Source organism: Alexandromys fortis, unplaced genomic scaffold, assembly GCF_014885135.2.
Source record: "Alexandromys fortis isolate MF-2015 unplaced genomic scaffold, M_Fortis_MF-2015_v1.1 scaffold_80, whole genome shotgun sequence".
Lineage (NCBI taxonomy): Eukaryota > Metazoa > Chordata > Mammalia > Rodentia > Cricetidae > Alexandromys > Alexandromys fortis.
In genome coordinates, this window is record NW_026068174.1 from 8190068 (window position 1) to 8217458 (window position 27391).

Consider the following 27391-nt stretch of genomic DNA (forward strand, 5'->3'; position numbering starts at 1 on the left):
GGATTAGCTGACATGTGCAGCTCAGTGTTTGAACCCACATCTGTCCTGGTCCAAAGTCTGTGTTGCACCGAGGTTGGTTGGTGTGCCCCGGGGCAGGGATGGTACCCAGGAGTGGAATCAGGAGGAATTTGGATCGGGACACTTTAGAGAAGTTGCCTTTGTAGGGTCACAGCTAAAGTCGTCTGACCGGGAGATGATGGGTCTCTCGCCAGCCTTTGTGCATGGAGGAAGAGGCTGTCTCTCATCTACTTCACCCAGAAGCTACAGTATCCCTGCAGGTCAGAGAAAATGACCTTGTGGCTGATTTCCCTCCCGTAGTTCCAGAACGAGACCAGTCCTTTCTCCTTCACACCAGAGTCCGTAGGGGAATGTTGCTTTCTTCTTTGGGGAGTTGAGCAAAGCTGAAAGCACCCAGGGCTGAAGTAAAGTCAGTACCACCTTGCGAGGTGAGAGAAAATGTGTCCCAAATACAGTGGGAATATTCACTGTGAGTGCAGGCAGCCATTACCAAACCTGAGGTAGAAGTAGGAAGTCAGAGATACAGAAAGTAAGGAGAAGAGAGGCCCATGGTGCCTGGGGGGGAAGCCTTTCTCCTCCTCCTATTTCATGGGCGGCAAAACTCTAACTTCTGGCAGCTCCAAAGTTCCGCTACGAAGAGCCTCCCCTCTCTCCTCCCTCCCCTTCCAGCCAGGCAGCTCCACCTGTCCCGCACTGTTCACAGGCCTGAACGAGTAGCCCTAAAACTTTGCCCTAAGTGTTGCTGCCACAGCCCCAGGACCAAATTGAACCACCTGTGGATGACTGCTCTACCCACACTTTTCCTCCCTCGGGTTCTCATGGCAACTACAACCCAACTCTCCCACTGTGCAGATGGCATTAGGGAGAAAGGTGAAACTGAGCCAAAGGTGGTGTGCCAGCTACTCGCCAAACTCGCCTTCCCATCCTCAACTCCTCCTGGTCCTTAGGCCGCGTCCTGCCATGCTGTGTAACTGTGAGTGCTACCCCCGCCCCTCCCTAGCCCAAGCGCACTAGCCACTGAGAGCCGTTTAGTACATCCCACAGATGCCAGGACTTTCACCTGCTGAGCAGAGCTGTGACTGCGGCTGTGTCTGCACCTGAGACATGACGTGGACTGGTAGGCCTTCCTGGCGTCCTTCGTGTGTGTGAGGCCTCTTTCCCAGCCACTGACATGGTTTCTGTCATTTTTGTGAGCTCCTGAGATAGTCAGGCTAGTCGCATCGCTTAGTGTCGTCCCCCTGGCTCCTGCCAAGTTCAGGTTCCCTGCTGCTGCCCTAGCAAGTGCTGTCTCCCAGCATCCCTTCATCTTTGTAGTCACCCTCCCACCCAACCCAGCAGGTCTCCATTCTGCATTCCGGGCAGGGCAAACTTTCTACCCTCCTGCCCTAGTCTCCTGGGCAGCAGGATTACAGGCTGGTGCCACCAGATCTGACTCAATGTTTCCACTCTGTAAATGGCCACTTGCAATGGTTAAATGGGTATGTGGCAGTTGAGACCAAGACCAGTAGGCTCCATTAGCACTATGCTGTCCAGCTCCAGGGAGCATTTTCTAAGCTCCATAACTTTTAAGGACCTGAGGAACTTCTCAGATTGGTCCAGCCTGTTGGTCCTTAGCTTTCCTTAGGACAGTATCAGCGTTTAGTGAGTGTTTGCAGCAAGACGCTAGAGTTAAATTTAGTTGTACTTCTGCTCTCTCCAAGCTTTCCTCAGTGTGACAGGATGGATGACAATTGAGAAGGCTCTCTGGGATCATCTGACCAGACTCTAAAAGCCGCCAGAGATGAAGCTAGTGAGAGGGTCATGCCTGTCAAGTCGCAGCTCCCTCTCTAACTCTGTGTCCTTTTATTTTGTAATTTTGTATGCCCCCCCTTAGATTTTTTTGTTTTTTATTTTCTATTTTTGTTTTAATTTATTTGTCCAAGCCTTTATATCTTGGGATTTATTGACTAGTACATGCGTTTCTCAAATGAAATGAGCCAAAAGATGCCAGGGCTGTCATCTTATGGTATATCCACATGGTGCTAGGATTCCCTGAGACAAAGTGCCCTGAAGCCTCCCTGGCTGAATGCCCAGAACTCAGACAGCTCACTTTGCAGGGGGACCGCCTTGTAGCTTACTTAGTACTTTAGTCCTGTGATGATCTGTATAACCCCTACATCAGGGGCAGGTTTCAGGCAGTGAGGACCTGGAGTTGCCTGATGTATTTGGGCATGAGGTCACACATCTTTGACCCAGGGGGATGGGGCTCCACAGTGTCCTACTCAGTCTGTCTGTAAAAGGCCTTCCCTGGGGAGCAAATTCAGAACAAGGTAGAATCTAGTTTGACTTTCTACCCAACTCAAAAGTCTCAGAGTGTGGGGCCAGCAGAATGACTCAGCAGGTAAATATATGCGCTCCCTAGTCGGATTGTGACTAGTGCAAGTTGTTCTCCGACACATTAAATAAGTATAAAAGAAATAGGTTTTGTTTTCTTTTATTTTCTTTTTTAGAGATAGGGTCTTACTACTTAGCCCTGGCTGACCATGGAACTCACTATGTAGACCAGGTTGGCCTTGAATCAGAGATTTTGCCTGCCCTGGGCTCTTGAATGCTGAGATTAAAGACTGTCACCTTGCTGGACTAAATAAACAAATAAATAAACTTAAGAACCAGAGCAAAGATTCTTAATCCTTTTGGTGTCTGGACCCTCTTTTAGAAGCTGAAAGTCATTGATTCCATACCCGGGGCATAGGGGCACTTAAGCATTGTAAGACAAACCAGAAATTTACATTCAAATTATACATAATTTCAATGCATTTTTGGAGCCCAAGAAGCCTCTCCACAAGCCCCTCCAGGCAATAGTTCTCTGTTTTAATCACTATTATTTTGCCTTCATGCTGCACACAGTCACGTTTTCATCTCTGCTGTGGGAATGGGGAAGGATTCTCTAGTTTCGGCAATCATTGGTGAGGGAGCGTATGGAACTAGGCCAAGAACACCTGGCCTCACAGGTCCCTGAAGACTGTCAGGGTGAGAGGGATTCCTCCTTCCCCAGATATGGCTTGGCAGTTTGCCTGAGTTTCCCAGAAGGAATTCAGGAGCCACGGTGCGAACCAGGCGATGGGCGTTCTGTTTGGGCTTTCCTCAGCAATCCCTCCTTGTGCTAATTGCTGAGCTCTGCTTCTGCTGGCTCTCAGGAGAACTTGTTCCTGTGCTGAAAGGCTGCTGGCAGGGCGGGCGATGCCAAATGGGGTGGCCACTCCCCAGCTCCCAGCCTGGCTGTGTTTGCAGTGGCTTGGGGAAGGTGGGAAGGCTAATAACTCATTATCCTCACAATTAGTAGCATCACTGGGGCACATGACTCCCTGCAGGACTGGTGTTATCTGCTGCCACTGTGGCATATTCAACATCAGGAAGTGGTGACTAGCCTCCCACAAACACAGATCTGTAGCTGCAGCAGCCCTAGATTGAAAGACTGAGGCTGGGAACACTCACTTGGACACCTCAGGGCCACACACGATCCCAGAGAGCAGGGTTAGCCGTGAGGTGGAGCACGTGAACACTTAAGCCAGAGATTTCCTGTATGCTTGATACTTAAGTGACACCAAGTCTCCATACACATGTGCACAGATGTTGGACCACCCTGGGAAAGAAAAGATGTGCTTCTAAAACAAAAGCCTCCAAGGCTGGAGCAAGAAGTCTGCCCATTTCCGACCACTGGGGTATTGTCACTGAGCCAGCAGAAGCCCGCAGGGCCCCCTCCCTTCTTGACTTCAGTCCAAGAGAAAGACAAACAAAAATCCTTTATAGGAAAACAGTAACTGCCTATTAGCTGCTTAAATGAAGATAGAAAAACAGGTGGAAAATATCTATGTGAGAAGTAATTATTTGCCACACATGGTGCGTGCCTGGAATCCCAGCACTTGGGCAGTGGAGGCAGGAAGATCTCAGAGTTCAAAGCCAGACTCTGCTACCTTAGCAAATTTGAGAAAAATATGGGCTTCATGAGACTTTGCCTTTAAAATAAATTAGTAGTTATTTCCTGAGTCCAAGTTTTAGGTCCTGATTGTGCTAATCAAAACAATCTTGGGAGCCAGGCAGTGGTGGCGCATACCTTTAATCCAGCACTTGGGAGGCAGAGGCAGGCAGATCTCTGTGAGACCAGTCTGATCCACAGAGTGAGTTCCAGGACAGGCTCCAAAAGCTACAGAAAAATCCCGTCTCCAAAAACAAACAAACAAACAAACAAAAAACAAACCAAATCAATCTTGGGGCAGGATAGATGGCTCCGACAGATAGGAGCACTTGATGTGCAGGCAGGAGGAGCAAAGTGTGGATCCCAGCACCGATGTAACTAGCCAGGCGTTCCGAGTGTGCTTGTGGCCCGTCTCTAAGACAGTGGAGGCAGGAGGACAGCTTTCAGCCTAGTCTAGTGTCTTAGTTAAGGTTTCTGTTGCTGTGAAGATACACTATGGCCATGGCAACTCTTATAAAGGAAAACATTTAATTGAGGGCTGGCTTACAGTTCAGAGGTTTCGTCTATTGTCATGTCGGGAAGCATGGCATGGCATGCAGGTAGACATGGTGCTAGAGAATTAGCTGAAAAACAGCAGGAAGAGAGAGGGACACTGGCCTGGCTTGAGCATCTGAAACCTCAAAGCCTGCCCCCAGCGACACACTTCCTCCATCAAGACCACACCTCCTAATAGTGCCACGCCCTGTGAGTCTATGGGGGCCATTTTCATTCAAACCAGCACTTCTAGAAAACATAAGCCTTGAGTTCAGGGAGAAACTGTGTCCCAGAGGAATAGGTGAAGAGTGATGGAGGAGGGTATCCATCTTCCGCTTAGGGCTTCAACACAGGTGTACATGCTCAAGCTAAATAACTGAAAAGAAAACCTTGACAGAGCCCCAGTTTCCCCATCAAAGAAAACATCACTTTTACCCACCTATGGGGCAACCCGTGGTCCTCACATGCATCCAGGTCCTACCACCCTGGCTCTTACTGGCTATCGAACAACCTTTGAACAGGGAGGGTGAGGAGTCAGGAACAGACATGGGCTTGTGCCTCCCCATAGTCAGATCGTGGGTAAGGGGGGGGTTTCACATGACATCTCATGTCATCACGCCAGTCCTAAGAAGTCTACCCCATTGCACAGGTGACAAAGCGGGGGCTTAGAGCATGAAGTCAGTTACCAGGTTTCCCAGAAGCATGGGGTCACTATGCCAGTCTTAGACCCTAGGCTGTCTACCTCTCTGTCCCCAGTACTGCTTAGTTTGGCTTCAGTAATGGCCAGGCACTGTCTACCACACATGTGCGCCACTGTTTTTAGAATCTGTACATGCCAAGGCCAGCTCTTTACTTTTCCCTGCCAAGCCTTCTTTCCTTCCTGTGGGGTCTCAGTAGTAAGCAGGATCCAGAGGGAGAGATTAAGCATGGCCCCTGAAAACATGAATGAATTAAGGGGAGTCCTTCAAGTGCTGAAGGGAGAAAAATCTCTTACTCTCAGCTGCTGTGCTCATAAATAATCAAGAGGCTTCTGGGAGAGCAGAGCTTCATCAATATTTCAGCTTCCTCAGAGCCTTGTTCCTTAGCAACCACGTCACCATGCTCTCAGGAAGGTCTGCTGGGCCGCGTGTGTTCTGCATCCTCTTCCTGTAGGTGCCGTCTCTGTCCTTGTGGTCAGGCGGAGACATTCATGTCTGCTCCAGTGAGCAGCTTTGCTCCTGACAGCCCACTGGGATGGCACTGCATACCGAAGGCATGTGTGCACCAGGCAAGAGAGAGGAGCAGCTTGGCACGTGACAGCTTTGCAAGTCCACCATGGGCTTAGGGGCAGAAGGACAGGATGGAAAGTGTTGGAGGGACATCAAGATATATTTCTTTGTCCTACCCTACCCCTACTTCCAGCACAATTCAAAGCTTGCCCCAGCCCCTGCCTCTCTACAGGCATACTGTGGTTCCAAGGCAAAAGGGATTTCTCCTTCCTCAGATGGGTTAACACTTTATCCAAGTTTGCCAGAAGGAATTCAAGAGGCACAGTGTGAACAAGGAGGTTGGCATGATGTTTGGGCTTCCCTCAGTGATAAACTACTGAGTTCTGCCTCTGCTGGCTGAGAGGCTTCTGGGAGAGTAGAGAAGGTCAGGTAGGGTAACCTATAACCCAGGTTCAGATACTGTTTGACTTTGTGGCCCAGGTGCCGTGGAGGCTTGCCTCCTGCATCAGCTAAGACGCCGCGCCGCTGGCTTCCTGCGCAGTGACAAGATGGCAGCCCTATTCACCAAAGTAGGGAAGACATGCCCCGTGGCTGCAGAGATTTGCCACAAGGTGCAGGAGCTGCAGCAACAAGCAGAGGGCAGGTGAGGCCTGAGCCGGCCCCTCCCAACATCCTTTCTACTCTATCCTTGGCATTTACTGTTTTCCAGACAGCCTGCCTAAAGGGAGGCTTCCTGGTCTCTGTCTTATACAGGTACTTGGCCGAGGGGCCAGCCTGAGAGTGGGGGTTGGCCCTTTGCAGATTCCATACCCTCTCCCCACTCCAGCTCCCTGTCTCAGCCCACGCACGCTGAACTCCTGTTGTCACTTCAGAGCAACCACGCTGGGGCCTGTGCTTCTGAAACCTTCGCCTCTTCTCTTTGCAGGAAACCCTCAGGAGGCAGCCAAGAAGCCCTTCGGAAACAGGGCTCAACCAGCGGGAAGGCCCCAGCTCTCAGCCCACAGGCCTTGAAACACATATGGGTACGCACAGCACTCATGGAGAAAGTTCTGGACAGGGTTGTACAGTACCTGGCCGAAAACTGCAGGTGACTGCCTACCTCCCCCGCACTGGTCCTTTCCTCGGTCCACCTCAGCCTCATCCCTCTACATTCTTAATAGCCCGCAGCAGTCTGGAAGCATGCCTCCTGCCCTCTTTTGGCACCCCAAGAATTTAGACCTCACCAAGAACCCTACAACACTTCAAGCTATTGACTCATCCTTCGGTGACTGACGTGAATCTGATCCCTGGGCATGCTTCTGCTGCCTGGGTCCAGGAGCCCTGGTACTCACCTGTCTCTGTCTCCTCTTGGCAGCAAGTACTATGAGAAGGAAGCATTACTGGCAGACCCCGTGTTTGGCCCAGTCCTGGCCTGTCTCCTAGGTGAGCTTGAAGACTTAGAGGCCTGTGTTGGTCAATGGGGTGAGGAGTGGGTAATGAAAGAACCCCAGCTGATTAACCACCACTGTCTCCATAGTGGGACCCTGTGCCTTGGAATACACAAAGCTCAAGACAGCTGATCACTACTGGACTGACCCCTCTGCTGATGAGCTAGTCCAGAGGCATCGTATCCGGGGTCCCGCTAATCGCCAGGACTCCCCAGCAAAGCGCCCTGCCCTGGGGGTTAGTATCCTTCTCCCCACCTCTGTGTTCACTTCCTCAGACTATACCTAGGAGCCCCCCGGTAGCAGCCACCTAAGAGAACTTTCTGCCTATGCTAGGACTTGCATAAATGCCAGTAGCCCATGCCTACTGTTGATTAGAGAGTAAAGGGTAGCAAAGAGTCAGCTAGAGAGGGCCATAGTGCATGGGAGCCTGAAGATTCTTCAGCCCTAAGACCGCCTTGCCAGGGTGGGCCCTGAGCCGTGTCTTTTCCTGGCAGATCCGGAAGCGCCACTCTAGTGGCGGTGCTTCTGAAGACCGGCTAGCTGCCTGCGCCCGAGAGTACGTGGAGTCCCTGCACCAGAACTCGAGAACTCGGCTGCTCTACGGCAAGAACAACGTATTGGTGCAGCCGGTAGGAATGCTTTGTGCCTCCAGTCCTCCCTCACTGCCCTCTTTAGCAGGTCCAGAACCAGTTTCTTTGCTACAGAACTTGACCAGAGAGAAGGGGATGCCATCATACCCATCCTGTGTTGTCATATGACTCATGCCCAGCTTGGAGTTGGCAGGAGACAGGAATGACATCTGTTCTGGCTAGCTGAAACCCAGGCTGTCCAGGCCTAGGATGGCAGCCAGCAGGCAGAGTGAATGCCCAGCATGGGTGTGGCTGGCCAGTGGCACACCTGGCACTCAGGCTGACAGGACAGAGCCAATGGCACTAAGCCAACTGAGAAGAGACATTTAAATATAGCTTCTGTTCATCCTTGCTTTGCCCAGCCTTCAGCCCCAGGACTCCATTGCTGGCCTGATGTGTTCCCTCTTGGGCTCATTCTCATGGGCCATCCGGTGAGACTCTCCGGCCCATGTTGTCTGTTTTCTGGTGTATCTCTTCCCTATAGAAGGAGGACATGGAGGCGGTCCCTGGCTACCTCTCCCTGCACCAGTCTGCAGAGAACCTGACCCTGAAGTGGACTCCCAACCAACTCATGAACGGGACTCTTGGGGACTCGGAGCTAGAAAAGAGGTAGAGGTTTTTTTATACATGCTCTCAGGAAGCAGGGAAAGGAACGGAAGCGTGGCTCCAGGGAGGGGATGGCGAAACAAAGAAGGCTCCAAGGGCCAAGCCTTACTCCTCATTCAGTGCCAAGAGTTACAGGGAGAGGCTGCCTGAGTGATTCCCAAGCCCTTTGAGACTGAGCCACTCCTGGCCGTGGAGGGGTTGGCACAAGCCGGGTGCTGCATGGCAAAGAATCCCAGGCTCTGTCTTAGAGGGACAGCGCTGGCCTGTCTAACACAGTTCCAGGGGGTGACAGAGGCGAGTCTGAGAGCATAGTAACACCTATGATTCCTTTTCAGTGTGTACTGGGACTATGCCCTGGTGGTGCCCTTCAGTCAGATCGTCTGCATCCACTGCCACCAGCAAAGTGAGTCTGCTCGACCGAGGCCGAGAGGGGAGGGAGGGCAGGTGCTTCCTTGCTGTGCACTGTGCATTGGGTCTGTCAGACGTACTGTGTCTTTCCCAGTGTCCTTGTTTTGCGGTGTTGGGAATCAAATTCAGGGCACTATCTGGCTAAGCATGTGTCCTACCACTGAGCACACTCCCAGCCCTCCCACTCTCCTCATTTTTCTAATTTTTAAATTATTAAAAAAAACTTATGTGTATGGATGCTTCACCTACATGTGTGTGTGTATATATATACATATATATATGCATCATATGTGTGCCTAGTGCCTATGGAGGCCAAAAGAGGGCATTGGGGCCCCAGAACTAAAATACAGATAGTTATGAGCAACCATATGGGTGCTAGGAACTGAACCTGGGTCCTCTGCAAAAGCAACAAACCACTAAACCAAACTCTCTGGCCTCAATTGTTTGTTTTTTGTTTTGTTTTGTTTTTGTTTTTGTTTTTTTGGACATTATTTAGTGTATGTATGTGTGTAAGTACATACATTCACACCTGCACCAAAACACACATGGAGACCTGGGGACAGTTTGCAGGAGTCACCTCTCTCATGTGGGTCCCAGGGATGGGAATGAAGCTCAGATTGTTAGGTTTGCAGTAGGCATCTTTATCCCCTGAACCCTCTGGCTGCCTCTGCTGTTCCTATGAGGGAAGCACCCAAGGCATGTTCTAGCCTGTCTACCCTCCTTCCTAGCCTGGGAAAACTCACCAGTTGGGCCAGGGTGATGGGGTCGGGAGGTCTCAAGAAGGGCCCCAGCCTCACTTGCGGGCATTCACCCCCACCAGAGAGCGGTGGCACGCTTGTGCTGGTGAGCCAGGATGGCATCCAGAGGCCGCCACTGCACTTCCCACAGGGAGGACACCTGCTGTCCTTTCTGTCATGTCTGGAGAATGGGCTGCTGCCTCGTGGACAGCTTGAGCCCCCGCTGTGGACCCAGCAGGGAAAGGTACCTTGGCAGGGGAGGCTCTGGGTGCAGGGCTGGGTGAAGGAAGGCCTCCTCTCTTCCTTTCCAGCACACAGTTCTCAGGAACAGCTTTGGGTGGGACCTTGGGTGGGATTGTGCACTGGACAAGCTGACCCCAGCTCCCTCCACAGGGCAAGGTTTTCCCCAAGCTACGGAAACGCAGTAGCATACGGTCGGTCGACATGGAGGAGCTCGGTGTAGGACGGGCCACAGAATATGTGTTCCGGATCATCTACCCTGGGCACAGGCACGAGCACAGTGAGTGTCCCCACGTTCCCTGTGACGAATGCTCAGGGTGTGTGGAAGCACTGTGTCATTTGGGTCAGGCAGGTTAAGACAAGGGCTTCATCACTTTAACTTGCAGATCATCCCCGTCTTGTGCCTAGCTGTCTTCCCCCAAGTCACCCTGAGGCTCTCAGCTCAGCAGACCCAGGCATCACCATACAAGTTCCTTAGTCATATTTCATGCCATGATGCAGAAAGACTAGAAATATTAATAGAAGGTGGGAAAGTCTCCAGCCCTCTTCAGCCCCACCACCTAGCCTCAACAAAGCAGCCTGGGTACAGTGCAAGTTCACTTCCAGAGCCAAAGCCCTCAAGCCAACTCCTGATGCAGAAGCAGGGGCTGCATCTGGAGAGGGTGAAGCCTAGAATGCGGATGTTGAGGGCTGGAATCTGAGGTGGCTGGGCTCTGAGGGCCCCACAGTGCACCTGGGCCTTGGGGCGTCTATGGCGAAGTACCTCCACATCGGTGCTCTTTCTGCTCGGTGACTCCACCACCTGTGCATTTCTCTGTATCAGACTTGCATGTCTTGAAGATGAGGGCAGGGACTCTGTCAGTCCACAGTGGATTGTTGCCACCCAGACCACCTACCCCTCCCTGCATTTCCTAACTTGTGCCAAAAAGTTGTCCATAGTCACACGTCTTTGTTGATGGGCAGATGACTCAGGCTTCATGCAGATCGCTGTAATGGCCCAACAGTCTTGGAGGACCTGGGCTTGGGGGCCTCTATTCCTCCCAGACGTGCCAGACAAGAGACAGCGAGTTACAGCCACGGTGCTGTGGCCTGGCATTTCACCTCAGGCTTGGCTTGGTTTTGGTTTGCAGCCTGTTTCCCTCCTTCAGTCGTGACACGTTCCATTGTGGTCACACCACTGTAAGGCCCTCTTTCCTCCCTAGAGGGTGAGCTAGGCAGCAGGAGCTGAAACTCAGCTGAGTGACGCCCACTCCTCAAGGATGGCTCTGAGGGGACCTGGAAGAATAAGGTTGAATTTATGCTCTAAATGAGGGGCTTGCAGTTGTCTCTAAGTCAAGTTCAGCCTGACCATGACAGCAGCTAAAGAAAGATTGGGATCCATCTGGCCAGAGTCCTAGCCAACCTTAGTCAGGACTGGTGATCTTCTAGGTGCACTCACACAAGCGTGCGTGCGCGAGCGAGCACACACACACACACACACATGCACACATGCATGCACACACATACACACCTTTCTTCTGTTCTTCCTAGAGAGGACCCCTACAAACAGTGGAGCTCTGTAGCCACCTCTTAGCCCTGAGCCTCTCGTCCTCTCCTGATAACCAGCAGAAGGTTCTTAGACCACCCCACCCCCACCCCCTCCCTCCTCAAGGCCCTGCAGGTTCTCCACACCTTTCACCTCCAGGAGGGCCGATGGTCTCTCCTGCCCAGGACTAGGGTCCTCATGCCTCTGCCTCTCTCGCTATTCTCTTTGAGCAGTCACTATTAACTACCACCACCTAGCGGCCAGCCGTGCGGCCTCGGTGGACGATGATGAGGAAGAGGAGGATAAACTACACGCGATGCTCTCAATGATCTGCTCGCGGAACCTCACAGCTCCCAATCTGATGAAAGGTTTTTATCCCTCCCCACCCTGACTCACCTCGTCCTCTACCCTGACCCCCTTGGGCCCACTTGCCACCCACTGCAGGGGCTCACACAGCAGTGTTGGCATTAGGGGGACTTGCACGCAGAGCCATTTCCTTGTCACAAGGCAGATCAGTGAGGACACAGGCAGGCCAGATAGGTACTGGCAAGAAGAGGGGACTGCAGAGCAAATGGTTCGGTTGAGGAGAGCTGCTTTATCCTGAGAAAGCACTGGGGAGGAGGGCAGGCTCTCTGAAGACCCGCTTGGGGGCCTGAATGGCTCTCAGAGCCGCTCCCTGTTCCTGCCAGTCACGCCCTGCAGACACCAGATGGTGGTCTGTCTTTCTCTCCTGCTGACAGGAGAGGCCAGCTACTTCTATGCTTCTAACTCTGACTTAGCAAGACAGAGTAAAGGTAGGAGCTGGACAGGACAGGTGAGGGGTGAGGGTCATCGTGAGAAGAGACCCCCAAGGACTGGCCTTCCCAGCATGCATGAGGGCTACAGTGCTTTAGCATGAAGACCTGCTACTTGAGCATGAAGCTAGACATACTTAGCACGGGGGTCCAGGTCCAGGCTCCCTGCCCCACATGCCCCTGGTTCACTGTATGGGTTTGAACAAGTATCTCAGCATCTCCAGGCTCAGTTTTCTCACTGGTGCTAGGTATCATGTCAGTGATGTTACCTGCGTGTCCTGTACTCTGGACCCCAACATTCATGGTGGCAGGGATCTCCTTCCCTAGAAACAGCACAGCACAGTATTGTCCCAGCATTTATCTGCCCACCAAATTCTTTTTTAAGACCGCTGTCTTGGTGAGGAGCCCCACTCTTTGGAGAACCATCAATCAGGGTCCTATGAGGGCTAGAGAGGGCTCCAGGGAAGGCTGGACAGAGAAGCAGAGACTAGGCTAGCCCTTGGATGCTAGGGAGTTCCCCAGTCCCCACCGCGTTTGTGCCACAAAGTTAATTGGTTCTCGCTCTTACAGAGGGAGCCTAATATATTACACCCCTTACAGAGATGCTGTTCCTTCTAATTCTCTCCTTACACTTCTACAGAGTTCTGCTAAGGGGCACAGCCAAGTCACTCAACCAGTAATAATGACTCCTATTCCTGCCAGCCAGGCCCATGGCTCAGAACACACCCAGCACCCCTCAGCCAGTCATGCCAGCTGCTCTTCTTCCTGCCACAGGTCTGCCTTCCTTCCCAGTCCTGTAGGCCGTGGAATACCCAACTCTTTAGGTTACTAACACACACTTGCCACTTGGCTCTTTGTGCCATGGACTTGAACAACACAGCTTGTTTACAGGTTAACTGGCCTTGAGTAGTGTGGGACTGTTGAACTCACTGCCCTGCAGACCAACTTCTTGGCAGTAGAAAGGCCACTGACTTCTGGGTGGATCGGCATGCGCACCTGTAATCGCAGCACTTTGTGGGTAGGGGAGGAGGGCCTAGGAGGTTAAGATCAGCCTTAGCTACATGAGTTTGAAGCTAACCCAGGCAACTTGAGATCTCAGAAGAAAAACAAAGCCCACTGACTAGTATTAGGACTGAAGCGTCTAAGATCAAATTTCCAAGATCATGGAGTTCAGAGGCCTTGGAAGTCATCTGGGTATCCTTTTGTAGAATTGAGGGACTAGATGAACCCACAGTCTATCCCCTGTGCTCCCAGTAATTGGGGGAAGGGCATAGGTATGAGAAGAAGATCTAGGGAAGTGAGGAGTAGGGATGGAGGATGGGAGCTCCCCTCTGCACTCCAGTCCATAATGACAACACTGTTGAGTTCTGCAGCCATTGCTTTTTCAGGCCTGCAACATGCTTGACTTGTGCATGTGATTCAAGTGGCGGGGCGGCCAGGTCTCTTCCCTCCCCCCTCCGTTTCCCACTGCCCCCTACTGAGCAGAGATGCTGTTCACTCTAATTCTGCTCCAGGCCAGGCACCTTTCACTCGGAGTCCTAGGGGCTGTGGGGTTCGCCCACCTTGAGTGTTTGCTTTATACTTTCCTCATGCTCAGAGGAGAGGGCAGAGTCAAAGCTGACCCAGCAGACCCCTGTCCAGCCTGCTGCCTCACCAGCCCCTCACCCGTCACCCCAGAGCTCCAGCTGTCTGCACTGGGTTGTCAGTACATGTAGCGTGTGCAAAGCTGGCTGGTTCAGCTCCTTCCTGGAGAATTAAGGTGAAGAGCATTGACCCAGGAGATGTGCCTTGGTTGGGCCCAGCTTTCTGGGCATGAGCTTGTTTCCCTCTGTGCCCATCCTCCACCCTCTGTGCCTGTTGCCATCCCTGCCTGCTGCCTGCTGCCTGCCTGGCTGAGCTGATTCCTCCCCGCCCACCCACCTCTACCCCTCACCCCGGTTCCTCCTGCAACTGACTTCCTGCCTGCTGCAGATGAGCTAGGTGCCCAGCCCCACTACCTGCTCCATCCTTCCCCGCTCTTCCCCAAGTCTTCAGCATGGCTTGCGACCCCTCACTCCCAGAGCCGCAGCCCCCTACCAAGTATATTCCCTTAATTTACCTCCTGGTGGAGCTGAAGGGCCAGACACTGACACAATCCTACCTGTGGGTCTGGGGGGACAAGGCAGGGCAGCCCTTGAGGGGACTGGAGGGAAATCCGCTCAGCCCTCTCCACCAAGGCACACCCAGAGCTGGAGTCTGGCTATCCAAAATCATAAGGCCTGGGCCTGCAGACTGGGGAGTCAGGGTCTCTTGCCAAGTTTACCTAGAGAACCTTTGCTGAAAGACCTCAGCACACAGAGCTCCTTACCCCTCACTCTCCCTGCACCTCCCTCCCTCGAGGTGACACCAGTCTCTCTCTTCCCACCTTCACTGCGCTTCATCTCTGAGGCTCCTGGCGGATATTCATCCTGAACAGTTTTCTACCCGACGCTGGCCCTAAAAACTCTCAAGAGTCTTGACTCAGTTCTAATTTAGATCACCTGGGATGGCAGAGACAGCGCCATCTACAGACATACAGACATGCCCACGGTTCTGTCTATGACGCTGCACATGGTCAGCTGTGACTGGTGTGTCGGCCCTTTGGGGTCATGTGCCCAGACACTACTTCCATCCTGCCAGCCCTGGGAAGTTCCCCTCCATTCCAGCTCACACAAGAGCTGAGTGCCCTCAGAGCAGGCCTCAGGGGGTCTGGTTTGGGCAGGAAGCACTGTTCCTACTTAGCCACTGGCCACTAGATCTGAGATGGTTCAGGGTAGTGAGACAGATAGCTTTGAGGTCCCCTCAGGGATTTTGGTCATTGATACTGAGGCTTCTAGATACATTCCTGAGTGTCTGAGAGAGAAGCAGGCTGGGCCTTGAAAGGCCAGGGCTAACTGGCAGTGTTTCTCTAGTGGAGGCCTTTGCTCTTCTTGCCTTTACTCTGGGAAAGTATGTGTCCTCTGGTATTGGTGGAGGTGGGTACACAGATCACCCACAACTCAGTTCAAGTATTCTATTACATGGAAAAAGCCACTTCTGCCTTCTCCAGGCTAGGGGAAGCTGGACAGTGTCAGGCACCCGCACCCTCCCACTGTCTCCATCCCTGGGTTCTCAACCAGGCAGGCACCACCTTATGAATTTCCACCAATGGGTGATTTTTGTCTGCAGCTCTGGGCAGAGGTGGGCATGCTGCAAGGGCACTTGGGGGGGAAGCCTACCAGGCATTGACCTTGGCCCCTTCCTGCCCTCAGATGCTGGTGACATGATTGAGATGCAGGGTTTTGGACCCAGCCTGACGGCCTGGCACCTAGAGCCCCTGTGTAGCCAGGGCTCCTTCTGCCTTTCCTGCTCCTCCGGTAGCTCCCCATACGCAACCCCCCACAGTCATTGCAGCTGTGTTCCTGACAGGTGAGTGGGAAGGACGGGAAGTAGCCTCCTGTTAGTGCATAGCCACGTGGATCCCCGGCCTTACAAGCTCCTCCTGGCATGTCAGGGTGGCCGCTTTAAATTGGACAGACCTGGATTCGGATCTTATTTATGTTACCTACATGACATCAGCAAGTTGCTGAGTCTCTGTGAGCCTCTGTCTTTCCTTTTTGTTTTGTTTGAAACAGGGTTTCACACTGTAGCTCTGACTGTCCTGGAACTCACTATGTAAACCAGGCTGGCCTTGAACTCAGAAATCCACCTGCCTCTGCCTTCTAAGTGCTGGGATTAAAGACGCGGACCACCACTGCCAGGTCACTTCTGTGTTTCTAAACCTCTGTTTTCTCCCCTGCAAAATGGGGTGATACCACCTCCTTCCTAAAGCAGGGGAGGACCATGTGACTGTCCAGGGTTGTACCATACTCCGGTCACCTTCCTGTTCTGGACATCATCCCACTGTCAGGCTGTGTGTCTGGGAACATGTAGTCCTACCCTGTATGAAGCAACATGGGAACACTTTGGGACCATTGCCTGAATATTCCCCTTCACCTGTAATTCACTTTTAAACTGCCATTTCTGGGGTCCCTGAAGTGTCTCCATTTACACATAAGGATATCAAGATTCACTGGAGTGCTGAGTGGTGGTGGCACACACCTTTTAATCCCAGAATTCAGGAGGCAGAGGCAGGTGGATCTCTGTGAGTTGGAGGTCAGCCTGGTCTACAGAGCGAGTTCTAGGACAGCCAGGGCTACACAGAGAAATCCTGTCTTGGAAAGAAAAAGAAACAAAGAGTCACTGGAGCAAAGTTCAAGTCGGGACCCCCAATAGCAACATGAAGGATGGCCGGCAGGGTGGGGCCAGTCTTGTACTGCCAAGCTATACACCCCACTCTCAGCACACACCGTCAGCCCCCTCTGAGCAGGATGTTTCCACAGGTTGCCCCTCAGGCTGCTGTGTGAGAGCATGAAGAGGCAGATTGTGTCCCGGGCCTTCTATGGCTGTGAGTGTGTGGCGAGGTGGGGCTCTGAGGGGCTGGGGGTGGGGAAGCAACTCAGTCACAGCCTCCTTCTTGACCGTTGTAGGGCTAGCCTACTGTCGCCACCTGTCCACAGTGAGGACCCACCTGTCAGCACTGGTGCATCACAACATTATCCCACCAGACAGGCCCCCTGGGGCCTCAGGTGGCCTTACCAAGGATGTATGGAGCAAGTATCAGAAGGACAAAAAGGTGCAAACCGGGCTTCCAAGGGCAGAGGCATGGGGCGGGGTCTTGGGAGGCAACAGTTACCTGTAGCTGCCTGCTCCAAACTGAATGGTCATTTGGGGTAAAACATGGTATGGATCTCTTAAAGCTATAATCACAGAACAAGAGAACATGGCTGCCCCAAGCAGGGTGCGCCTGGGCTCAGTAAAGCCGCTAAAGGCCAGGCCCAGCTCTCCCAGGGATGTGGCTTGGCTGCTGGGCCACAGTAACTGGAGGCTGCATAGTCTTTACCTCTGGCTTCTTCAGAACTACAAGGAGCTGGAGCTCCTGCGGCAGGTGTACTATGGTGGTGTGGAGCATGAGATTCGCAAAGACGTCTGGCCCTTCCTGCTTGGCCACTACAGATTTGGCATGAGCAAGAAGGAGATGGAGCAGGTAAGGGAGCCTGCTCCGACGGAGCCAAAGAACTAGCAGCTGGGCAAATGACCCCAGAGGGGGAGCCTCGGAAGTCTCAGCCCCTGCTAGCTAGAAACAGCAGGGGAAGATGGTAGCGGAGCAGCCCCCTGGCCCTCACCTGAGGGCCTGCTCCAGTCCAGCCATCTCACCTCCTGCGGCCCCTCTAAACTGAGTTCCAGTGCTTGCCCAGCCCTGAGGAGGAGCCCTTTGGGCACCCTCCCCTCATGGTCATGGTGTCATCTGAGCACAGGTGGATGCAGCTGTGGCAGCGAGGTACCAGCAGGTGCTGGCAGAGTGGAAGGCCTGCGAGGTGGTGGTGAGGCAGCGGGAGCGGGAGGCTCATCCAGCCACTCTCACTAAGTTCTCCTCGGGCAGCAGCATCGACAGCCACGTGCAGCGCCTGGTGCACCGAGATTCCACCATCAGCAATGATGTGAGCCAGACTGAGGGAAGGGCTTGGTGGGGAGGGCTAGGGGGGCCCACGAATCTCTCAGGCACAAGGGTCCTGCGCATGGGGCCATCTTCCAGTACTGGCAGTTGGGTCCTGGGCAAAGACTTCAGGTGTCAATGCCTCAAAATTTCGACTAAAGAACGGGCAACTTCTGGTACTTTCACACCAATAAACAAGCCATTGCTTTGTGCTGCTTTTGAACAGTAGGGGGAAGTGGGTCTCCTGGAATTTGGGGAAGCTTCTCCCTCCTTGTAGAGAAAGTAGTTGTGGGTTCCCACGAGTTCTGGTACTGCATCTGCTCCTGGTGAGATCAGCGTCTCGGAGCTAGAGCATCCCGTATCTGGCCTCTGTTTCCAGACTTCTCCATCCCATGCCTCTGATTGAAGAGGCTTTATGGAATATTATTGGCCGAAGAACAGAGGAGCACTTAGAGAGCCATTGCTGTGCACTGGCAGGGTCCTTTCTCTGCAGTTTTCTGTCGCCCTATAGGAGTAACTGCAGAGGTGGCAATGCTCGTGGAATGCTCTTTCTATGGCTTCCCTTCCTTCCCTTTCTGCCCTAAGAACAGCAGACAGTACTACAGCCCGCTGCTGCCGCCCCACCCAGATCTGAATTTCTTTTTCCTTTTTCTTTTCCTTCCTTTCTTCTTTCCTCTCCCCAGCCCCTTCTATCTCGACTGGCCTTAGCTGTCCTCCTACCTCAGCCTCCTTAGCTGGGATTACAGGCATGTTCTGCCTGTATATTCAAGTATTTATTTATTATTGAGTCAGGGCCTCACTTTGGAGTTCTGGAACTCACTGTTGAAAGACCACGGTAGCCTTGAATGCATAGAGATCCACCTGCCTTCGCCTCCCAAGTGTTGGGATTAAAGTTGTGTACAATGCCCAGCCTATAAGTGGCTCTGGTTTTAAATTTTACTTATTTTTATGAGTATGAGTGTTTTACCTGCACATATGTCTATGCACCACATGTGTTTCTGGTGTCTGTGGAGGACAGAAGAGGGCATCAGATTCCCTGGAACTGGAGTTACAGATGATCAAGAACCACCTTGTGGGTACTGGGAATCCACCCAAATCCTCTGGAGAGCAGCCAGTGCTCTTAACCACTGAGCGTCTCTCCAGCCATCATTCTGTGGCTTTTCCCCCCTTTTAAAACTGTCTTTTTCTAAACTATGACACATAAGTGTGTAGATGCCATGGTGAAACCCATCACTTTTTACTATGTAAAGGCCAGGCTTGCTGTCACACATATGAGATCTCAGGACTCTAGACGCAGAAGTAGTTGGATCAGAAAGTGAAGGCTAGTTTTAGCTACATAGCAGAGTCAGTGCTATCCTGGGTTGCCTAAGTACCTATTTCAAAAAGGAAGGAAGGAAGGAAAAGGCGTCTTTAGATAAAGTTTGTTCTTGATGTTTTACTAATTATGAATGTTAACAGAAAATATAAGGTAGATCAGGACTCAAGAATATAACTCCAGCCAGAGAGGTGACGTGGCAGTTAAGAGCACTGGCTACTCTTCCAGAGTTCCTGGGTTCAGTTCCCAGCACCCACATGGCTGTTCATAACCACCTGTGACTCCAGTTCCAGAGCATCTGGTGCCCTCTTCTGGCCTCCATGGGCACTGCATACATGTGATGCACAGACATAGACCTGGACAAAACACCCATATACATAAAATAAACATTTCTTTAAATGTCTAAACTGATGGACACCCTCTCCCATGCACTGTTCTTTACCCCTTGCTCGTGAGCAGACTTTGTAAAAGCCTGAGGCTGAGAGGGTGAGATGGCTCAGCAGGGTCGGTGCTTCTGCACAAGTCTGATGACCTGAGTTTGATCCCCGAAAGGAGATATTGACTCCATACAATTGTCCTGTGGCCTTGTGTGCACTGTGGCACATGCAGCCCCACCCCCACACTTACCACACACACAGTAATAACATGCAGCCCCACCCCCACACTCACCACACACACAGTAATAACATGCAGCCCCACCCGCATCATACACACACAGTAATAACATGCAGCCCCACCCGCACACTCACCACACACAGTAATAACATGCAGCCCAACCTCTCACACTCACCACACACAGTAATAACATGCAGCCCCACCCGCACCACACACACAGTAATAACATGCAGCCCAACCTCTCACACTCACCACACACAGTAATAACATGCAGCCCCACCCGCACCACACACACACAGTAATAACAAGTACATAAACCTAACACCAAGCCTATCATGGTGCTGTGATCACAGAGTGTGGCTTTGGAGAGGGCGCTAGTGGGGCTACCGAGTCTCACAAGTATGACTTTACCCAGTGTTCCAGGTCTCTTACCCAGAGTGAAAGCATTCAGCATCCCTCTGACTCCACTGTGCAATTAGAAAAGAAGACAAAGGCAGCGCGGAGGGTGTTTCCCTCGGATGGGCCTCCGGCCACCAGGGAATTGTTTCCTCTGCACCGTGAAGATTGGCATGCCTGACTTGGTATTACTACAGAAGTTTCTTGTATCATCTGCTCACCGTTCAGTACCAAGAATAAAGAACTTGCTTTTCCTAAAACCTGCAGCTGCTTCTTCCCCTACCCCGCAAGTCCTAGCAGCCATGTCAAGACCCTAGGGCAGCTCTCCCAAGCTTTTTGTGACCTTGTGACTTTGGGTCTTTGTAGAATGACAATAAGCTCAAGCGGGCTTTCAAGAGTTGGGACCTCGGGGATGGAGACAGCTCCCTGACTAACATCACATACTGCAGGGTTGGGGACATACTGCTTTTGTAGAACCTGAGTTGGGTTCTTAGTGTCTCTGGCCTCAGTAAGTGCCTAAACTCAGGTGCAAAGACCAACATACAGACACATAATGAAAAAAAAATGAATCTTTTGGGAAAAAAAAAACATGGATGGTGGTGCACACCTTTAATCCCAGCACTCTGGAGGCAGAGGCAGGCGGATCTCTGTGAGTTCAAGATCAGCTTGGCCTACAGAGCGAGTTCCAGGACAGCCAGGGCAACACAGAGAAACCCTGTCTCAGAAAACACTTCACAGAGGACTCTGCTCCCTTCCTATAGCAGTCCCTGGAGGCTGTGGCATGCCTGCCACAGGCACAGCCTGTCTTCTTTTTTGCCCAAAGCCTTGTTTCTCGTTTCTCCTTTTGGTTGGGTGGATAGAAGCAGGTTTGGTGCCCAGGGTGGATAGTGTTGGGAGGTGGGGGTAGGAGGAGGGAGTATGAAGAAGATTCTCCTTCCCAGCTCTGTTCTGATCCGGGAAGACCCTAGAGTGTTGGATGGAACCGCCATCTGCTTATTCCACCAGGTGTTCATCTCTGTGGACGATCTAGAGCCCCCAGGACCCCAGGACCCCGAAGATTCCAGACCAAAGCCCGAGCGGGAACCAGCAGCTGGGACTCCCAGCATGGCTGCTGCGGAACAGCAATCTGTGGAGTTTGACTCCCCAGACTCCGGGCTGCCTTCTTCCCGCAACTACTCCGTGGCCTCAGGCATCCAGTCTAGCCTAGACGAGGCACAGAGTGTGGGCTTTGAAGAGGACGGCGGTGGGGAAGAAGGCTCCTCCGAACAACCAGCTACTGCAGCCCACACTTCTGAGCCCCATGATCCTGGCCAGGAGCAGCGTGCATCTGCCAGTGAGCTTGAAGCAGGGGAGGAGCTCGCAGCTGTGTGTGCTGCGGCCTATACTGTACGTGGATGCTCCCTGATGCTCCCTCACACAACTGTCGGTGGATCCTGACAGTTTTAGGGAATCCTGACACGCTAAATCTGGGGACTGACTGCAAGGGGAGGGTGGGTGGTGTGGCTCTCCCGAAAGGGCTCTCCAAGCATCACCAAGAGGCCTCTGTTCTCAGAGCTATGGGGTCCTTGTTGGGTTTTCTTTGGGCACCACCTCCTGCCCCAAGCTTGGAGGAGCTGGCTAGCCTCACCTCTGAGGGACACCCACTTTTCCAGATAGAATTACTGGACACCGTGGCCTTAAATCTGCACCGCATAGACAAGGATGTGCAGAGATGTGACCGAAACTACTGGTACTTCACGACCCCCAACCTCGAGAGGCTCAGAGACATCATGTGCAGGTGCCACTGGGGGCAGGCTGTGGGAGATGTGAAGACCCGGGCCGGGCCATTGTTTCACCTATTGTATTGTATCAGGTCTCCCTGCATCCTCTGGAGCACTGTCCCTGCAGCACTGCCCCCATGATATCCACCTACCCCACTGCACCCTCTGTCTAGAGCACTGTCCTGCAGCACCCACTGCATCCTCTGTCTGCAGCACCCCACACCCCACTGCACCCTCTGTCTAGAGCGCTGTCCTGCAGCACCCCACACCCCACTGCATCCTCTGTCTAGAGCGCTGTCCTGCAGCACCCACTGCATCCTCTGTCTGTCTGCAGCACCCCACACCCCACTGCACCCTGTCTAGAGTGCTCTGTCTGCAGCACCCCACACCCCACTGCATCCTCTGTCTAGAGCGCTGTCCTGCAGCACCCCACACCCCACCCTATCGCAAGGGTCTTTCAGACACTTACCTGTTTTCACTACCTGTCCTTCATACCAAACCATGGTGGCCTTTGTTTCCCTCACCAAGTCCCTTCCTAAAGTGCCTTGGGGACAGGGGCCATTGGTAGTTCCCACTGCCTCACAGGGTAGAACCTCAGTAAGTGTTTCAGGGTTGTGGAAAGAGAAGGGCACAGCCATAGTGTTCACCCCTGGCATTTCAGCTACGTGTGGGAGCATCTGGATGTGGGCTACGTGCAGGGTATGTGTGACCTCCTGGCGCCTCTCCTGGTCATCCTCGATGACGGTAAGCGATGGGGTGTGGGAGAAGGGGGATGATGACCAGGTCGAGAAGGTGTGGGGGTGTTAGCCAGTCTGTTCTGGTGTCTCAGGGGCCTCATTCCCATCTCTTCACAGACCAGCTGGCCTACAGCTGCTTTAGCCACCTCATGAAGAGGATGAGCCAAAACTTCCCCAATGGAGGTGCCATGGACACCCACTTTGCCAACATGCGTTCCCTCATCCAGGTGAGTGACACAGCTGCCTGAGGGCTGGGCGTGGCTAGACTTCAGGTCAGCTTCAGGAAGGCTAGGGACATCCTTTACAGGGGCTTTATTTCACCAATCCTCCTGCCTCTGCTTCTTTGAGCGCTGGGATTATTAGCATGCACCACCAGCCATAGCTGGATATCCTTCATTTTAAAAAACATTGTTACCCAGCACATGCGTGTGCCCAGCACTTGGCATGTGAGGCAAGGAGGTCAAGGCCAGCTTGACTACACAGCAATTGAGGCCAGCCTTGACTACATGAGATGTCTGAAAATTAATTAAATTAATTCACACAAACACACACACATGTATGTATTTTTTTTAATATTTATTTATTTATGTATACAATAATCTGTCTGTATGCCTGAAGGCCAGAAGAGGGCGCCAGACCTCTTTACAGATGGTTGTGAGCCACCATGTGGTTGCTGGGAATTGAACTCAGGACCTTTGGAAGAGCAGGCAATGCTCTTAACCACTGAGCCATTTCTCCAGCCCCCTTTTTTTTTTTTTTTTTTTTTTTTACACATGTATGTATTAATGAAAGTAGCTGAGCATCATAATTCATGCCTGAAACCCCACTTGGGAGCCTGAGGCAAGATCAGGATTGCTGTGAACTCAAGGTGAGCCTAGGCACAGACTGAGAACCTATCTCAAACAAAAATAAAGTAAGTCAGCAGGGCTGGAGAAATGTGTTAGGAGCTGAGTTTGACTCCAGTAGTTTTGCTTTTAAAGCCACACGGTAGCTTAAGATCTTAGTGTGGGAAGGGGAAGACAGATCCCTGGGCATCTCTGGCCAGACAACCTAGCCACTGACAGACCTTGTATCCAAAAAGTAACAGAGATAGGCGGGTAGCACCAGTGGAAGACACCTGAGGCTGTCCCCTGGTCAGCACACAACAGTGTGCTCACCATGTGCATATGTGCACATGTAGGCACATATATACAAATGCTGAATTAATTAGTTGGGGCTGGAGACATGGCTCAGCGGTTAAGAGCCCTGGCAGTGGGAGGGTGGCAGAGAACCAGCTCAGCTCAGTGTCTCTTCTTCTCCACCATGAGATCTTGGACTCGGAGCTATTTGAGCTCATGCATCAAAACGGAGACTATACCCACTTCTACTTCTGTTACCGCTGGTTCCTGCTGGATTTTAAAAGAGGTGAGAAGTGGGTGGGTCTGGGTATCATGGTTTAATCCCAGTACCCCAGACCTGCAACAGGAGAGTTATCAGGAGTTCAAGGCCAGTGTCAGCTTCATATCAATACCTTAAAAAAAAAAAAAAGCCATGGGACTGAGGTCAGGCAACAGGAGAGCCCTCTTCCCCTCCATCAGTGGCATTCTAACTTCACTGCTTACTGTTATGTCCTGCCCCTGCCCAGCTTGAGTTCTGCTAAGGTTGTCTGGACCCATGGTTCTTACATGGTCTCCACAGGACAGGCAGTGAGTGCTTGCTTTGTCACAGGTGATGGTCTTGAACCTCGTTCAAACTTCAGCTTCTCTGAGCACTAAAAGTGGGGAGAGTGCCACACACAGTCTGCAGAAATAACCAAGGAAAGGGACAGGGTCTTGGTCTGGGGTAGGGGATAGAAATGCCTGCCGCTCTGGAGCCGGGTGAGCCAGGCTGTGTGCAGTGGAGAATCCGGCCCGTGCCAGCTCTTTCCTGTCCCCAGAGCTGCTGTATGAGGACGTGTTCGCAATGTGGGAAGTGATCTGGGCCGCCAAACACATCTCGTCGGAGCACTTTGTCCTGTTCATCGCCCTGGCCCTGGTGGAGGCCTACAGAGAGATTATACGTGACAACAACATGGACTTCACCGACATCATCAAGTTCTTCAATGGTATGAGCTGATCCAGCCGTTCCGGCTCCCTTACCCCCAGCAGGGATGGGGGCCAAGTTCCGGACTGGGCAGAGTTGAGGGTTTTCAGGAATTCCAGGGTTCCTTCCCCGTAGGCAGATGTCAAGAGCATAGCAGATAGAAACTCCCCACAATTATCAATGTTACCCCCAGAGCGGGCTGAACGCCATGATGCCCAGGAGATCCTGCGAATTGCCCGGGACCTCGTCCACAAGGTGCAGATGCTCATAGACAACAAGTGAGAGCTGCAGCCAGAGGCCCCTGAGCTCCGGCAGGGAGAGGCCGGCCGAGGTCATCATAGCCCAGACTGCCTCACCCCACATCCCCTACCCCACCCCTGCCAACCCTGCCCACTCAGCTGTGTAACCTAACAAAGTGACTGTGAGCCTGGGATGTGAGTATGGGCAGTGCTGGCCCTACAGGGCAAGTGAGGGTCAGGATGCCTGCAGGTCATGACTGGGTGGGAAGGGTTGGCCTCAGGGAGAGTGACCGCCTTGGGGGACCACTACTCTTGTTTCCCTCTCAAACCACAGAATAGTCCCACTGCCACCTGAAGCCTCAGTTTGGACTGTTTCCAATGCCTCTTCCAGTCAACCTGGGGCTCTGTAAGGTTAGTGGGGTCTACAGTGGACTGAGCCTTATCTAGCAGGAGTTGCATGGGGCAAGGAGCTCTGTGCCATATCTCTCCTGAGACCTTTTGTGGTCTCAACTAGCCGCCTATTCAGGCATGTGTCCTGGGGTCAGGAGACTGGGCTGTCTCTCATGCTCTCCTGAGACTCCGTGGGCAGCCAGATGTGGGCCCTGGATGGGAGCAGCCCACCTCAGCAGCACTGCCATAGTCTCTGGCCACCAGAGTAGCCCCATGAGCTCCCCCCACTCATGTCTGTACAGTGCCACTCCTCACCCTGCCCTCTTTGTGCACTGGAAATCCCCAGGACTGCGCAGAAGTAGCACATCTGCTCGCTGTATGGTATGGAGGGCGGTGGGTGTTGCCTGCTCTCCAGAGGGATCCCAGGGAGATTCTGTGGGAAAGCAATCCTGTCACAACCTCCTTCCAAGGCCAAGCCTCTGAGCTTCAGGGTACCTGTTACCTGTTCCAGACATCTATGAGTTCCTGGGGCTGAGGGAGGGGGGATTGCTGGGTATTCTCAGCTCATCCCTGGTGAGAAGCAAGGCCAGCTCGACTTTCCACATGCTTCTCGGGGTGCTGAGAGGCCTGGAAACCCAGAAGGCCTTTGGAGGAGTTTGCAGGGGTGTCACCAAAGGCACACCCCTTGACCCAAGGCCTAGGCATGCTGCTTTTGTCATCCCCACCACCCGAGCACATGCAAGCTCTGTCTGGGACCTGGGGGCCACAGTTGCCTGGCTCCTGCCCAGAAGTCACCCAGGTTCACAGACTTACTGCATTTGGAAAACATGAGGAAGGGCCAGCAGTTCTGCATCTGGCAATGCCCTCCCTAGCCCCTGCACTGCACGGCCTGTGCGGGGCCAGCCTACCCTTGTTCATGATTCCTTGGCCTCCACCAAGCATGGTGGCCAATGTGTGCCTGCCTTAGTGACTCTGGTTCTGTGCGGGGCAGAGTGTATGGGGATTTGAGGGTTTGTTTTTGTTTTTTGTTTGTTTGTTCATCTGGTTGGTCAGTTGATTTTGTTTTGCTCAGAAACTATACTCTTCAATATAATAGACCAATAAAATGTATTTGGCAATGCCTGAAGCCCTGATGGCTATTTGTGGTACTAGCTGGACATAGAATTGTCATGTGTTGGATAGTTCTGTTCATGCCATGATCCAAGAGCTTCAAAAAAAGCAAGACTGGTGTAAGAGAGCCAAACTTTTTCCTAAAGAGGGGCCTTCATGGCATGGGCTAGTTAGAAAGTCAGTTACCCAGAATGCCACAGACCTTATCCCAGAACCATGGTCTTGTCTTAGGTTGACCAATGGAGCCCCCAGTCTGTAGTTGGAGTATGTCCTTGGCTTCCCCTGTCCCCACTAGCCTACCCACACCTCACCCAGCTTAGCAGGGCGAGTAGACCTAATGAGGAATGGCACGAGCTGCCAGCTCTCACAGCCCCTTGCTACCCACTGATCGCATCTCTGAGATGCCTGGCTCAGGCAGGTGACTAGAGGGTACAGCTCCTGTGAAGGCCTGAAAAGGACCTGGTTAGAACCCCCGCCCCGCCCCAGAGTTAGCTCCCTGTCAGTCCTGCTTTCTGAGCTCTGCGGTCTACTGGCAGCTTCTCAAAAGCTAAGGAGTCTCTTCCACAGCCCTTGCAATCTGGCCAGTCTGTTAAGACAGCACAGGCTAATGGCCAAAGCAGGCCAGGAAAAATCGGGACACATGAAGCTTGAACAAGGGGACGTGATAAGCCCTCTAGGAAACTCCTCCCTCCCTCGCAGTTTCTATACCTGGGTGATTGTTGAATTCTTCCGCTGCAACCACCTTTACCAAAGGCCTGGCAAACCAACCTGGGAGTGACCTGGCTCCTCTATACCCCACCCTCCCTGCCCCATCTAGAATGTCAGCTGCCCCCCCCCCATATAGACCCTACAGGGGACTCCATGGCCAAAAGGGGTCTCTGGAGGGTTGGGCCAGCCTTTTGGTGCATTGGGCTTCATGACTGCCTCTTTGGCGAGTACCCTTAGAGAGCAGGAGCTCTGAGCATGTGTAATTGAGTGGCTTGCTGCCCATCCTGTACATCCGGCCCCATACATCAGGTGATCTTCCCAGGGTAGGGCTTGATCCTGTTCCCAGTGCCCAGTACACAAGTTACCAGGCACAGTACCAAGATCTAGTGATCACTCACCAAGTGTTAACCCTAACTCTAGCCTTACCTGCTACACTGCTGGCCAGG

The 27391-nt window shown here is 52.6% G+C and overlaps 1 protein-coding gene across 2 annotated transcripts in view; it reads left to right on the top strand.

Moving 5' to 3' along the window:
- The window catches only part of Sgsm2 (small G protein signaling modulator 2), a 38187-nt gene extending 11234 nt beyond the window's left edge, over positions 1-26953 (top strand). Inside the window, exons 3-24 of one of the 2 annotated variants that reach the window (XM_050128901.1) lie at positions 6196-6358; positions 6641-6802; positions 7070-7137; positions 7232-7377; positions 7637-7771; positions 8256-8380; positions 8713-8780; positions 9606-9766; positions 9916-10042; positions 11521-11655; positions 15351-15507; positions 16461-16525; positions 16608-16753; positions 17036-17164; positions 17436-17618; positions 20946-21326; positions 21593-21717; positions 22362-22444; positions 22555-22664; positions 23745-23841; positions 24353-24520; positions 24692-26953. In XM_050128901.1, coding sequence (XP_049984858.1) covers positions 6196-6358; positions 6641-6802; positions 7070-7137; positions 7232-7377; positions 7637-7771; positions 8256-8380; positions 8713-8780; positions 9606-9766; positions 9916-10042; positions 11521-11655; positions 15351-15507; positions 16461-16525; positions 16608-16753; positions 17036-17164; positions 17436-17618; positions 20946-21326; positions 21593-21717; positions 22362-22444; positions 22555-22664; positions 23745-23841; positions 24353-24520; positions 24692-24780 — 3023 coding nt within the window. In that variant the 3' untranslated portion in view covers positions 24781-26953. The remainder of the gene's footprint in view (positions 1-6195; positions 6359-6640; positions 6803-7069; positions 7138-7231; positions 7378-7636; positions 7772-8255; positions 8381-8712; positions 8781-9605; positions 9767-9915; positions 10043-11520; positions 11656-15350; positions 15508-16460; positions 16526-16607; positions 16754-17035; positions 17165-17435; positions 17619-20945; positions 21327-21592; positions 21718-22361; positions 22445-22554; positions 22665-23744; positions 23842-24352; positions 24521-24691) is intronic. The other variant, XM_050128902.1, reaches the window with a different exon arrangement.
- The last annotated feature ends 438 nt before the right edge of the window (positions 26954-27391 follow it).